The sequence below is a fragment of the Rhineura floridana genome, chromosome 4 (assembly GCF_030035675.1).
Source record: "Rhineura floridana isolate rRhiFlo1 chromosome 4, rRhiFlo1.hap2, whole genome shotgun sequence".
Taxonomy (NCBI): domain Eukaryota; kingdom Metazoa; phylum Chordata; class Lepidosauria; order Squamata; family Rhineuridae; genus Rhineura; species Rhineura floridana.
Genome location: NC_084483.1, coordinates 196,519,278 through 196,533,501, shown reverse-complemented (window position 1 = coordinate 196,533,501; position 14,224 = coordinate 196,519,278). Strand labels below are relative to the sequence as shown.

General features: G+C 39.9%; 1 protein-coding gene across 4 annotated transcripts in view; it reads left to right on the top strand.

The window, feature by feature from the left end:
* CCDC88A (coiled-coil domain containing 88A) overlaps nucleotides 1–14,224 on the top strand; it is a 168,405-nt gene that overhangs the window by 104,350 nt on the left and 49,831 nt on the right. For all 4 annotated transcript variants that reach the window (XM_061625755.1, XM_061625754.1, XM_061625753.1 and 1 more), the window contains exons 17-23: nucleotides 5,404–5,545; nucleotides 8,149–8,322; nucleotides 9,789–9,950; nucleotides 11,118–11,395; nucleotides 11,608–11,751; nucleotides 12,052–12,238; nucleotides 12,883–13,028. In XM_061625755.1, coding sequence (XP_061481739.1) covers nucleotides 5,404–5,545; nucleotides 8,149–8,322; nucleotides 9,789–9,950; nucleotides 11,118–11,395; nucleotides 11,608–11,751; nucleotides 12,052–12,238; nucleotides 12,883–13,028 — 1,233 coding nt within the window. The remainder of the gene's footprint in view (nucleotides 1–5,403; nucleotides 5,546–8,148; nucleotides 8,323–9,788; nucleotides 9,951–11,117; nucleotides 11,396–11,607; nucleotides 11,752–12,051; nucleotides 12,239–12,882; nucleotides 13,029–14,224) is intronic.

Here is a 14,224-nt window from a genome sequence, read left to right as displayed (position 1 = left end):
GGCAGCCCTGGTCTTAATCTTAAGTAGCACCCAGGACTTGCTGTGAGCTGCAAGTGTTGTGGAACTGAATGGGAATAGTGAGAATCATGCTATTAAATTCAGTATGTATATATAAATGGACAACTGCCAAGAAAATCCAACACAGTCACATTTGACTTCAAAAGAATCGCAAAAATGAGCCAGTTGGTAAAAAGGAAGTTGAAAGGCAAAGTCTAGAACAGCCTTTCCCAACCAGTGTGCCTCCAGATGTTGGACCACAACTCCCATCAGCCTCAGCCAGCATTGCCAATGGTCAGGAAAGATGGGAATTGTGGTCCAACAACATCTGGAGGCACACTGGTTGGGAAAGGCTGGTCTAGAAGGTCAAATTCCCAAATGCTTGGGAGGTGATTAAAACACAATATTAGAAGCTCAACTGGAGCGTATACCTCGCATCAGCAAAGGTACCTCCAGAGCCAAAAGAATGCCAGTGTGGTTAACAAGCAGAGTCAACGACATCATTAGTGGCATGAAAGCCCTCTTTACAAAATGGAAGTCATGTCCAAACAAGAAGAACAAAAAGGGGCACAAATTTTGGCAAAAAGAACTGCAAGCTGTCGAGAGTTGCTAAAAAAGAATTTGTGGAGTACAAATGTTGAGCCCCGGTTACTCCAAACGCCTCGGAGCAAGTGGGCAGAGGAGGACAAGACTTCTGAGAGCCTTGAGGGAGGGGGGAGCATTAGCAACCCTTCAATTTCCCTGGACACTCCCCCTGGCGGCTTGGAGCCTGTTCCACCTGATAGCGGCTTGCCACCTGCAAGCTCGCTGCCAGAGCCGTTGGGGAGCAATCTCATGTGCGCGTCAACTCCAACCCCCAAGCACACCCCACTTGGACCTTCAAACGTTTCCCTGCCAACTTGCTCCCCACCCTTCGAAGTCGAGCCAGCACCTAGTGAGCCTGTACTGTCCGATGAGCAGGCGGAGGCTCGCCCTCCCCTTCACCCCGTGCGAGATGACGCAAGAAGCAGTTCAGTCAGAGGGAGAGTCTTCGAAGGAGTCAGAGATTACAAGCAAAGACCTTTCCCACGTAAGGCGGCGCCTCTTTGATTGGGGTGCTGAGTCAACTTACTCCACACACTGCAGAGAATGCTTAGTTAGCATAGTTAGCACCAGTAGTGAGCTAGTCTAGCCAGGCCTATGAGGCGCACTGCTTTTGATGTAACGGTGACTCTAATAAAGCAAGAATTATTGTCAGACTTGTCTCCCACTCCTGTGTCAAACTCTGGGCAGGACAACATTGCTAAAACCATAAAGACAAACAACAAACAATTCGTTAAATACGTTAGTAGCAGGACACCAGCTATGGAGGCAGTTGGACTTTTGGATGATCAGGGAAGCTGAATGAATTATTTGCCTCAATGAACTTTCACAGTAAGTGTGAGGAGCTGAGGCAAACAGTGCTACTTGGAGATGAAGTTCTAGGCCTTGTTGACAAAATAAAAACAAATCATCAGGTCCTAGTGGCATCCTCCCGAGAATAGTTAAGGAACTCAAATGTGAATCTTCTAATAAAAGTATGTAACTTGTCCTTGAGTTCAGCCTCCATACCTGGGGAATGGAACATGGCCAACATAATGCCAATTTTAGAAAGGGATCCTGGAAGCTATAGGTCTGGTAGCTTAACTTATGTTCTGGGAAAACTGGTGAAAAACATTGTATAAGATAGAATTACCAAGCATATAGAAGAACAAGCCTTGCTGAAGCAGAGCCAGCATGGCTTCTGCAAGGGTAACTCCTGTCTCAATTACCTGTTAAACACCTTTGAGAATGCCAACAAGCATACAAATAGAGGTGATCATATTTGGATTTTCAAAAAGCTTTTGACAAAAAACCTCACCAAAGACTCCTGAATAAGCTTAGCAGTAATGGGGTAACAGGGGAGGCACTCTTGAACACAAGCCTTGGGTGCAGTGGTCTCCCTATGTTCAGCAGTTAGCTCTGAGCACTGAACCTGACCCAGTTCCCTATCTGTTGCCCCTGCAGTCTTTAATTCTGTGGCCGGATCTCTGCTAGATTCAGAGAGTTAATAACACTCTTTACTTACCTAATTTTGCTGCTGACCATATCTGTACTTGTACATTTCTATATATTTGTGCTGCATGGATGTAGAATGGATGTAAATTAAATCTGCATGTTGACCTTCCATCATCCTCCATCCTGACCTGCATCCTCTGGATGCATCCTATAGCATAGGGATGATTAGAGTACAGCATTTCTATAAATTTGATCCAATGTGGTTTCATGCTTTCTTGGTACTACATTATAGGGTTGCAGTCCTCTACCTGGGCCTGATCTGCTCGCATTCTGTCGAACTGGAATGCAGTTCCATTCCAACTTCCTTTGTTTCTGTAAACTTCTACTTTGTTCTGGTTCGAAATGAAGGGACTCAGAACCAGCAGTATGTGTTATGGTCATGAGAAGAGCTTCAGGTGAATGGAGGGTAGGGACCCCAGGCCTTCCCTTTTCCTCAGGTGGTCTGACATCATGTGGGAAATAGCGCCATCTAGCATCCAAAGGCAAGAATGGATCGAAGTCCTGGGGCATCAAGCCCCTCCCACTCCAGTTCATTTTTGCCTTCGTTCGAAGCGTTTGGATCTATTTCTATAGCGTTAGCTAGGTTTGGAGATTGAGTATGTGGGACTGTGATCTTTCCTTCCATTCCCTTCCCTCCTTCTCTCCTTTTGTACTCTTGGGACGTTTGTTGGGTGGATTTTATTTTTGACTCATTTTTGCTCTCCCCCCATTCAGTCCCTTTGTTGGGGGCTCTGATGGCTGCCGTTCCCCCTTTAGGCTCCAGCCTCTTGTGAGACTAGCCTTAGCTGAGAGCCGCAGCTGCAGCTCTCTCTTCATCCCTTGCCTTGTCTTGCCACCGCCTTCCTTCCAGGCGGCAGCCATTTTTCTTGTTTTTGTCTAGCCGGGAGCTGCACGTGCGGCTCCTTTAACAACTGTTACCGCCAATTGATGGCGGCAGCTGGTATTTGGCTGCGGCGGAAAGTTGCGGTCTCCTTTTGGCAAGTGGCGGTTAGAGTTCGCTCCTGCGGCTTCCTTAGCCATTTTTACCACCAGCTTCTTGATTGCCCCAGGCTTGGGTAGTGCTTACAGGCATCGCAGCCTCACCGGGAGCCTGCGGCTGCGGCTTCTCTCCTGCTTTTTGCTCCTGCTGCCAGTTTAGATACTCAGGTGGCGGTGCTTTATATTTTACAGACTGCACTTGGAGCTCGCCCTTGCGCCTCCTCCCCTAACTGCTTGCCTGGCAGCTACCGCAGCCGTTACAGGCCGTTTGGAGCACGCGGAGCCCTTTGTCTGCCCGCCATTGCTCCTTCTTCCTGGCCGCCATTTTGATTTCAAGTTTCCCGCCCTTTTTGCGGGTGCCATTTTATTTTGCCCCGTCCCCCCCCCCCCGCCTTTTCTGTTCTCCTTGCTTGACTGTACAGTTATTTAGTCAGGCTCTCCAAGGTTTTTAAAATCCTGTAAGGCTCATTTCTACAATAGTGTCTCTACACTTCGTGGCATTTGGTGCTGTTCACCCCCCCTTTTTTAACCCCCCCACCTGTGGGCGTGTGTTAAGCTCTTCCCTACACGACATATTTACATTGGGACTTATTTGCGCAGCAGCTGCATATTGGAACTGTACATTCTCCCCCACCTGTGGGCGTGTACTACAATACCTCGCCACACCACACCCCTCACCTCTGTGCATGTGTTGGTGATTTATATACCGTGTGTTGGTGGTAGTACCAATGGTACATTCTCTCCTGTTTCCAGCTTACTGCTGGCTTTGCTGGGCTTCCTGTGGCAATGCAGGTTCTCCAGACCTCTCACTGCCTCCTCCGTGGTGCCAGAAAGGGTGGAGAATGCTATAGCCTGGACTGTGGAGGGGGATCATCCTCTGCAGGTGATCTCGCTTCTCTCACTTTCCCCCAAGAGGGCTGTGGAGAGGTCCAATGAGGCCATGCTGCATGCAGCTTCTCTTGTGGCTTGTCTCCTCCTCTTTTTAGTTTTTTTGTTTTTTTAGGAGAGATCCTACAGTGCCTCACTCATTAAGGAGACGTTCTAGTAGAGATTAACAGGGAATCCTAGAATGTCTCCTTAACATGAGTGAGGTGCTGTAGGATTCCCTGTTAATCTCTACTAGCATTAACCCTTTCAGTAGAGAGGACAATGAAATTCATTTTTTTTTAATACAGCGTTGTGTCAGAAAATGGAAATCCAATGCATTCAGGTTCAGTCCACAAAGAGACTGAACAGGCAGAATTCTAAAAAACCAGGTCTCAAGTCCAATTTGGATGGAATTCTCCCCTATCCCTACTACATTATACCTCTTCAAGGAAATACAAAAAATTCCCACAGTCCAATATGCAAAGGATATGTATGAACCTTGGAAAACTTCGATATAGATACGACTGGTGTGAACTAGGGCTTCTATGGAGTAATTCTCCCAATAAATACCAGAAAACAAAGTGCAAAATTGTGTGTGGAGATCAACAGGTCAATTTTGTTACGTCAAGCAAGGGAAATTCTAGTTTTGACATAGCAGCTGTAGTGTTGGATTCACACATTGTAAGTATATACTGTACATGCATCATCGTGCACCTGCATTTAGTTTATTCCTTCTCTCTGCTGTCATGGTTTAAAGAAGCATAGTTTTGCTATCCAGGTCCTTTATAATGAGGGGTTGTAATCAAGCTAGTTTTTTATCTTTGTCTTTGTTGGAATGTAGCCACATGAAAACTGCTCCACAGCAATTCAATCCCTTTGCATCCTGGATTGTTTACAAATTGCTACAAATCTCAATATGATTAATTTTACATTTGTTCTAATTATGTTAGGGTGTCCGCAGTGGTGACACATCTCAGTTTTGTCCCTTTACTGTAACAGAACACATTTGCTGAATGTATACATTTCCTGCTCCTAGAAATGTGATTTCGGTGTTTGCATTGCTTTCTTAAATACGAAATGTGTACCTTTTACCACACACCATCAAATACATTTAATAAAAGTGGAGGGACCAGGCCCTTGAGGTCAGGAAAATGTGGTAGGCAGTCTTCAAAATTCATAGTAGCCAGATTTAGATTGAATGATGTTGTCAGGTGTACAAGTACTGTAGTGCAAATGCATTAATTAAAAAGAAAAAGGCTCAATGTTCATATGCACAGAGTGTACCTGTCTTCTGTCCAGGCAATTTAATAAGATTTTGCATAAAACATTAGGAACTGATGGCAGGAGAGTGTAGGATGGTTCTCTCCTCACACAGATTTCTTGAAAAACAGTCAAGTTTAGCTCCTTGATGAAATTTACATATTTATTTAAGGGTGTGTTTTTTTCTTGATAATGAAAAAATTATATAATTACTTCACTAAACAGCAAGTACAGATTGTTGGAGTCAAGGTTAGAATCCACACTGAAGAAGTCACTTGAAATAAAAGAAGAAAAAATTGCTGCTTTGGAAGCTCGATTAGAAGAATCGACAAATTTAAATCAACAATTGCGCCAGGAACTTAAAACAGTAAGGAGAATAATATTGCTTCCATCAACTTAATTTTCAAATGGTACATAAGTGAAATAAAATGCCTTTAAACAAATTTATATGTAATTGATCTATTTGCAGAGGGATACATGAAGAATATTGGTTTAAAAATAAACCACTCCATTTTCTATTCAGAAAAAAACTTTTCCTTCCTGCTTCGCAAATCATACTTATTGGTTAAAGTTAAAGTGCTGTTTAGTTTCATATTTAGCAACTTAATCTGAACAGTATGCAGCATGTGGTTTTGCTGATTTTTGCTTGTTGCTTTAACACTAGCGAAATGTGAAGGGGGGGTTAATGGACCAGTTATGTGAGCTGAATGATAATGAACTACATCTGAGATGTTAGGTCAGGAGTGGGGAACCTTTTTATCTCCAGGGGTCAGATCTTTGTCAGGATTGTGCTCATGGACCAAATTTGACAGGATATAATGACATGCAGTGATGCTGCACTTTTAAGCTGTGCATGTCAACAGGACTATTAGAAAACACTTTCATAAGCAGCTCAAACTTCCCCACGCCATCCTTCGAACCTCCAGTTTTGGAGGGTTCAAAAAGCACTGCGGGGCTATTTGAAAACCCTTTTGAAGCAAACTTGCGCAGTTCCTTAAGCCTCCAAAATCACTGGTTGAAAGGAAATTCTTTTCCCTCTGTTTTAGCAGAATGAGGAAAGTTTGCATCAGAATCCCCTGCTAAAATTGAGCAAAAAATCTCAATTTTAGAAGGGATTCCATGCAAACTACTTCCTGTATCAGGAAGGAGTTTGCATGGAATCCTCTGAACTGCACAAGATTTAGCCCCCACTTATTAGCTGATGAGCCAGGGGTTAAATCCTGCTGCTTTGGCTGTGCAACCCTGTTCTTTGGTGGAAACAGGCACATGCAGCCAAATGCAGGATTTAACCACACCATCCTGCCCATCAGATGATATCACAAGTGATGTCAAGTGATGGGCAGGTGGGCATGATTAGGGGGAAAATGGCATCGCAGGCTAACTTTGATTACCTGGCAGGCCAAGACTGGCCTGTGGAGTCCCCCCCCCCTGCATTAAGTGGTAGGGATTTTTGCAAATAGTTGGCAAAGGAGAAGTCAAAGGCCCTCTGGGAGGGATCACCTTTGTCATCAGTCTACTTTTAAGGGCCAAGTTAAGCAGCAAACCCATGTGTCAAACTTGGATTGCGACTAAATTCCTATAAGTGTGTGTGAGGGGGTGCAATCAAAAGTACATTGGGGCATAGGGGGGAGGAGTGCTTAACCCTTCTACAAACCATACTTTTCCAATATTTGCTGTGACAGATACTCAGAAAATCTTCAGAGAAAATTTCTAAGCTAGGGAACTCCCCCCCCCCAACCACCCCATAAAGACTCTGACATGGAATGGAATGTTGGCTAGTTCAGAGGGGGGAAACTTCTAGCTGGATGGAAGGAAGAATGGATAGAGTACCTAGAAAGGGAGGAGGAAGGAAGGTATAAAAAGGGCAGGATGAATCATCTCACTGTTTGGAGATCAATTCCTGGTCTGTCTTGAAGAGCTCCTGTATGTCTCTGGAGATGAAAGCGATAGCTGTGTAGATATTGATGTAGAAATCAAACATTTTAACATAACTGGAACTGGGTATATGTGTCTGCCCATCTCCCAGAAAAACCAGAACAATCCAGTTGATTACCTAGTATGCTAACTGGCTGGGAAGGAAAACTTGTGTGGGGAAGGGGATGGAATAGAATTGCTGGAACCCTGACCAGAAGCACTTATCTTAAGCTACTTGTTATCCTGCTTTGCGGTGCACAAGCAAAGGGTCTATTGAAAATAGTGTGGCAGCACTAGGGATGGAAAGATCTGTAAGTTTTGGTTCTCTCAGTTTCTCATTTTTTCCAGTCTTAAATTCAGTTCTCCACATTTCTGCAGCAATTTGTGATTTTTTTTGGGAAAAAATCCTCATGAAAATCCTTTGTCATTTTAGTGTGAATTTCTCCTACTAAACACAATTTTTGTGTGTTGTTTTGACTAATGCAAACATTTTTGCAAGTAATTTTAGTAATGCATTTTGTATGGTATTTTCACTAATATATTCATTTTTACGCATGTTTCCCCCCTAAAAACATGTATTTTTGTAAATGTTGGTTGGAGAACTGCATTGCAAAATTTGAATAAGTGAATTTTGAAGGATGGCTGTGTTTCAGTTCTCATATAGTTTCAGAAAGTGTGGATTTGATAGATTTGGCTTTAAATGTGAACTTTATCAAACTGCTCTCCTATCACTAGATGGAACCTATGGTTTGGGACTCCATGCCTATTGACATTAGGTAGGCACCTGTGCTATATTGTTTTAGATGCCTGCTGAAAACTTTTATTATTTCAGCAAGTCTACCCAGACATGTAATTTAGTTATGTAAATTTGTTTTAAAATGTTTTGCTGATTTTATCTTGTTTTATTGATCATTACTGTATTAAATATACCACTAAAAGATTTTTTTGTTAAACAGTCTATTTCCTAATTAAATAAAGTGAAAAAAATAGTTGCCCTGTCATGCTTAGGATTTAAAATTGTATTTCATATCTGAAATGGAATTCATTTATCTTTAGGTGAAAAAAAATTATGAAGCCCTTAAACAAAGACAAGAGGAGGAGAGAATGGTACAGAACTATTCTTCAAAAACTGAAGAAAGCCAATCTGTCAATAAATGGGAACGAGAGAGCCAAGAAACTACTAAAGAACTTTTGAAGGTTAAAGACAGATTAATTGAAGTTGAGAGAAATGTGAGTAATAATTGGGATTATTTTAATGTTTTTTTACTTGAATTGTCAAACTGTACTATATACGTTCAGCCACATTTTCTTGTGTTGGATATGAGGAAAGAATAGGCTATTAATTATGGCAGCCTGATCTAATATCGTACATCCAAAGCCACACAATTTTTTGGAAATAAATCTAGATGGTTTCAGTGTAACTTACTCCAAAGTAAGAATGCTTGCCGTTGTAACTGCATTATGTCCATTTCTTTTGGTAACTTTTGTGTGAAAGGTTGACAGTGCTCAGATTTAGGGCACTGTTTCATTTTCCGTGTTTGTGGGAGTAATGAACATCCGTTACAAAATTGTGAGCATATGTGCAAAACGAGTTGTCCAGTGGTGTTTAATGACAAGAACCAATTTTATTTCCTTTGTAGGAACCAATTTTATTTCCTTTGTCATGTTTTAGACAGTGGATTTTACCAATCTCTGTTGACTTCTTGGAAGTTGTTACTTGCTTTGTGTTCCAAACCATAATTTTGGTGTATCTCAGGCTTCTTTTCAGATGTGTTTGTGCAAGTTGTGGCAACTTAGTGCCAGCTGATGAATTAACATTTCCAGACACAGAATTGGTTCATGCACATGAATTGTTTTTCTGTCAGCCTGAGCACAGCTCGTCTTCATATTTGACTAAGTTTGGTATAGAGGAGATTTACATGTGGGATTTATACCTTATGGAGCTTGATACACTGTGCATAATGGAGACTTCTTTTTGTATGCTTTTCACAATTGTGCTATTCCATAAACCTCTCTTATTCCTAGTGATCTGTTTCTATTCTTCTTAGATCTGTTGTGAAATCAAACTGTGTAATAACAGAATTGGTATCTTGAGGATTTTAGCTTTACTTTTGTCTAGTTTTTATGTAAGTTTTTGGTTGTTGCAGAGAACATCTTTACATATGTGGCAACGTGTTAAGCTCTACAGGGCTCAAGTGACAAGTTCTTGAAGTCAGGCTTCTGCATCTTTTTACTTAATGTGTTACAGAGAATAACTGGCACTGGCCAGTATAACACTTTTACCTTGGACTGCTCCCCTGCTTTTGCCCTTTAACTTACTCACAAACATTGTAACTGGTTGCCCCATCCACCTGAATTACTTCACTGCTCCTACATTAGATACATGGTCAAAAACTTACAAGGGTAGGACATTCCATCTAGTGCCATGAGCCTCAAGATTTCTAGTTCCTCTTCCCAGTACTTTCTTACCAACTTTGGCACATACGTACAAGCTTGTGTGTATTGCCACCAAACCAAATGGTGTAACTTGGGACATACGTAGGCTTGCTTGAATTGTGTGACTTCTTCTGATGGCGAGATTTGAAAGTTTGCAGACTTTGGAATGTTTTTACATAGAATAGAGGTCTGAATTTAATTAATATTTTATTGATGTAAGTAGTGCATGGATTTAATACATATTTCGTTTCTTTGTGAAGAATGCAACTCTGCAGGCAGAGAAGCAAGCCCTGAAAACACAACTTAAGCAACTTGAGACACAGAACAATAATTTGCAAGCTCAGATATTGGCACTTCAGAGACAGACTGTTTCCTTACAGGAGCAAAATACAACCCTCCAAACTCAGAATGCCAAGCTTCAGGTTCTGTTTTCACAAATTTATATTTATCTCCCAATCTGTAAAGTACAATTTGCAAGTGAAAGCCTTGCTGTTATCCACATGGCAGTGGCATCAGTAGTGATTTCATTATTGTGATGATCATAGGAAGTATATATTTTGAACATAACTAGTGTTCCTTTAGATAGCCCCCTCTACTGTGGAACTCTTTTGGACTCCCACTCCTTGAATGATCATATGCCCTTGTTGTTTTCAGGCTCTATATCTCCTTTTTATGATAGTGTGACTTAAGCAAAATGGAAGCTTTATCTTGTTCCACAACCCTGTGATCCCACCTCTTCATGCTAGAGAGATGTCTGCTAATTCCCAACACTAATTAGAACTTGGTATCCGGAGACAAATGTTCACATTTCCCGCTTCTGCTATTTTTAGGGATCTTAGAGCAAACAACAAGAAACCATATAAGATTTCTTGCATTCTAGGTGTGAGGTTTTTTAGAAGGAGAATGTGTATGCAAAGATAAGGAGGATCTATGAGAGACTAGATGTAGAATATGTAAGGGAAGCTGTTTGACAAAGAAAATAGTTCAGTACTTACCTGCATAAGCCTTACTTAAGTGTTTCTGTGCTGGTCACCATTTTATAGCTGGAAGGAACTATATCATAGAGGTTAATAGATTATATAAATAGCATAGAACTGGAAACTGCCTTATATCAGGTCAGACTATTTGTCTGTCTAGCCTGGTGCTGTCTACATTGACTGGCAGTGGGCAGCTACATCACAGGTATTTTGTATTGCCTCTTACCTAATACTTTTAACTGGAGATGCCATGGATTGAACCTGGGACCTTCTGTATACAAGCAAAGTGTGTGTCTATCACTGTGCTATGGGCTGAATGTGCATTTCAGCCTCGGCTTGATCTCCAACATTTCTTTAGGAGTTTGAGGAAATAGATCTACATGAGATGCAGGGAAACTGGATTTGAACCCTGTTAACTATGTTGGCTTAGAATTTGTTTTAAACTGTTTTTAATAATGTATTTTATATTCTTGTGATCCACCATGGGATGACTAAATAAATAAATAATCTAGGACCTAAATTAATCATTGGCAAATTCTCTGTAAGTCTCATTTTGATTGAGTACGTTAAAAAGGGCTTTGTTACTGATTGTCCATTGTCACTTTGATGTAGGTGGAAAATTCAGCTATTAATTCGCAAAGTACATCTCTTATGAATCAGAATGCGCAGCTGCTGATTCAGCAGTCTGCCTTGGAAAATGAAAATGAATCCATAATCAAGGAACGGGAAGATCTGAGATCACTATATGATTCACTAATCAAAGATCATGAAAAACTTGAACAACTTCATGAACGGCAAGCTACTGAATATGAATCTCTAATTTCCAAACATGGAAACCTTAAGTCAGCACACAAAAATCTTGAGGTGGAACATAAGGACTTAGAAGACAGGTGATAGCAATGTGTCAGTCAAATCCAGCTTGCATTAAATCTGAAAATCCATACATTTTATAATATTTTTCATTGAATTTTGAAAATAAATCCTTTTTAAAATGTTAGCTTTTAAATCCTTATAATCGTAACCTTGTTGAAAGCAGAAGCTACAATCATAATCTTTGTAATTAATACATGAGAATAATCATGTTATATAATTTATTTGACAGATACAATCATTTGCTGAAACAAAAAGTGCAATTAGAAGAATTGGAAAAAGTTCTCAAAGCAGAACAAGGGAAGATGCTACAGCAAAACAAAAAGCATGAAACTGTAGCAGCAGAATACAGAAAGCTTTGTGAGGAAAATGATAGGTAAGAAAACAAATGATTTTCTGAATTAAGTGGATTATTAAATGTGCCAACTGTGCATTGTAAAGGTTGATATTTGCCCTGATCACAAGCACAGTGGATAAAAGTTGGAAATCCTAATTGTGTAAAGCTAAGAAAAGAACAATAAATCTACAATCATAGAAATTGGTTCTAGATTGCAACTTACATAATATTGTAATACTGTTAATTAAATATGAATATAGACACACAAACACTTGATTAATTGTTAATTATATGAAAAACTTTTATTTTAATTTTGCTTTTTTCCATTTTTAATTACAGATTGAATCATACACATACCCAACTTTTGAAAGAGAATGAAGTTCTCCAAATGGATCATAAGAATCTGAAAACATTACTAAACAATTCTAAACTGGAACAAACAAGACTGGAAGCTGAATTTTCTAAGCTCAAAGAACAGTACCAACAGCTGGATATTACATATACAAAACTGAATAATCAGTGTGAGGTAATGAGTTTGCATTACTCCGGTAATGTTTTATTATAGCCCTGTGAATTCATAAAAAATGCAGGAAGCATTATTAGATTTCTGCTGTAATATGCTTATCTTAATGGCTACACTGGAATGTTTAGAATAGTCAGTTTTAGTAATTTATCTTAATTGCTTTGAATATATCTTTATATATGTAAGGAGAAAACAGGCCTGTTCTTCTTACTCTACTTACTGGGGTGGTTCTAGTGATTTTAGTGAAGCATCAGTGGGGTTTTCTGAGAAGTACATGGTAATCTTATATCATTCATCCCATCTCTTTTTTACTCATTGGGATGGAAGTCATGTGCGAGTTTAATTCTCACTCCGTAATTGAGTAGAATCGGGAAGGAATAGGCTTTCCTTAAATCCTATTTACATAAAGAGGTAGGAATGTATTTGTGTTTAAACAAAAGCTGAAAATGGGAAGATATCCCAAAGAGAGCCAGGTTTTGGTGCCCCATTCCCTGTTGGAAGAAAGGCAATTTACAACTATTTGCATTTATCAGATCAAGCTTCTATTATTTGATTTGTCTTTTGATTTTTTCCCCCTTTGAGCTTTATAAATATAAAGTTAGGCACACTGCATATGCTAAATTACTGTCTTTTGTACATTTTAATAGTTGCTTAGCCAGCTAAAAGGAAACCTGGAAGAAGAAAACAGACATCTATTGGATCAAATACAGACATTAATGCTACAAAACAGAACGCTATTGGAGCAGAATATGGAAAGCAAAGATCTTTTCCACGTTGAACAAAGACAGTATATGTGGGTATCAAAAAAGGTGAACCAGTTGCACCCAACATAACTGCAATTGGATCTTCATAGAAATAAATAAAGAAAACATTAATCAGCACACTCTGTTAACAACAGATGAAAATGTTCTTAACTGGATTTTAGTCAATACTGTTCTCTGGAAAGCATGTTTAGTGTTGAATGATGTTGGAATTCCTATTCCTCAAATTGGCAGAATCAAGAAGAGACAGATTTACTGTGACAGGTTATAAATCTGTCTCTTCTGATGTTGACAATTTTTAAAGGAATAATCCTTCAAGATATTTAAAATATGCCCTTTGTGTTAAAACATGAATTATTTGGAGGTATAAAACAGTTAATTTTAAAAAGCATTTTATACACACAGACAAACACAGGTTGAATCCAACTACACATATTTAAGAGCAAATTCTGCAAAATTATCGCAGACAAATTTTGCTTAGAACTATGTACTGTTCCTGTGCCAGTGACAGGATAGGCCAGTATCCTGGAAGAGAGGTATTTGTATTATTTATTTATTATTTGATTTATATCCCGCCCTTCCTCCCAGCAAGAGCCCAGGGCGGCAAACAAAAACACTTTAAAACAAGTCAATAAAATTATATACTTTAAAACATCATAAAAACAGACTTTAAAATACATTAAAACACAACATCTTTAAAAACATTTTTTAAAATTTTGAAGACATCTTAAAAAGAAAAAGGTTAAAAACATATTGTTTTTTAAAAAAAGGTTTAAAAACATATTAAAAAGCAGTTCCAACACAGACACAGACTGGGATAACGTCTCAACTTAAAAGGCTTGTTGAAAGAGAAAGGTCTTCAGTAGGTGCCAAAAAGATAACGGAGATGGTGCTTGTCTAATATTTAAGAGTACAGTAGGGAATTCCACAGGATAGGTGCTGCCACACTAAAGGTTCGTTTCTTGTGTTGTGCAGAATGGACCTCCTGATAAGATGGTATCTGCAGGAGGCCCTCACCTGCAGAGCACAGTGATCAACTGAGTATATAAGGGATAAGACTGTCATTCAGGTATCCTGGTCCCAAGCTGTATAGGGCTTTGTAGACCAAAACTAGAACCTTGAACTTGGCCTGGGCGGCCAGTGCAATTCTTTCAGCAGCGGGGTGACATGTTAGTAATACCCTGCCCCAGTAAGCAATCTCGCTGCTGCATTTTGCACCAGATGCAGC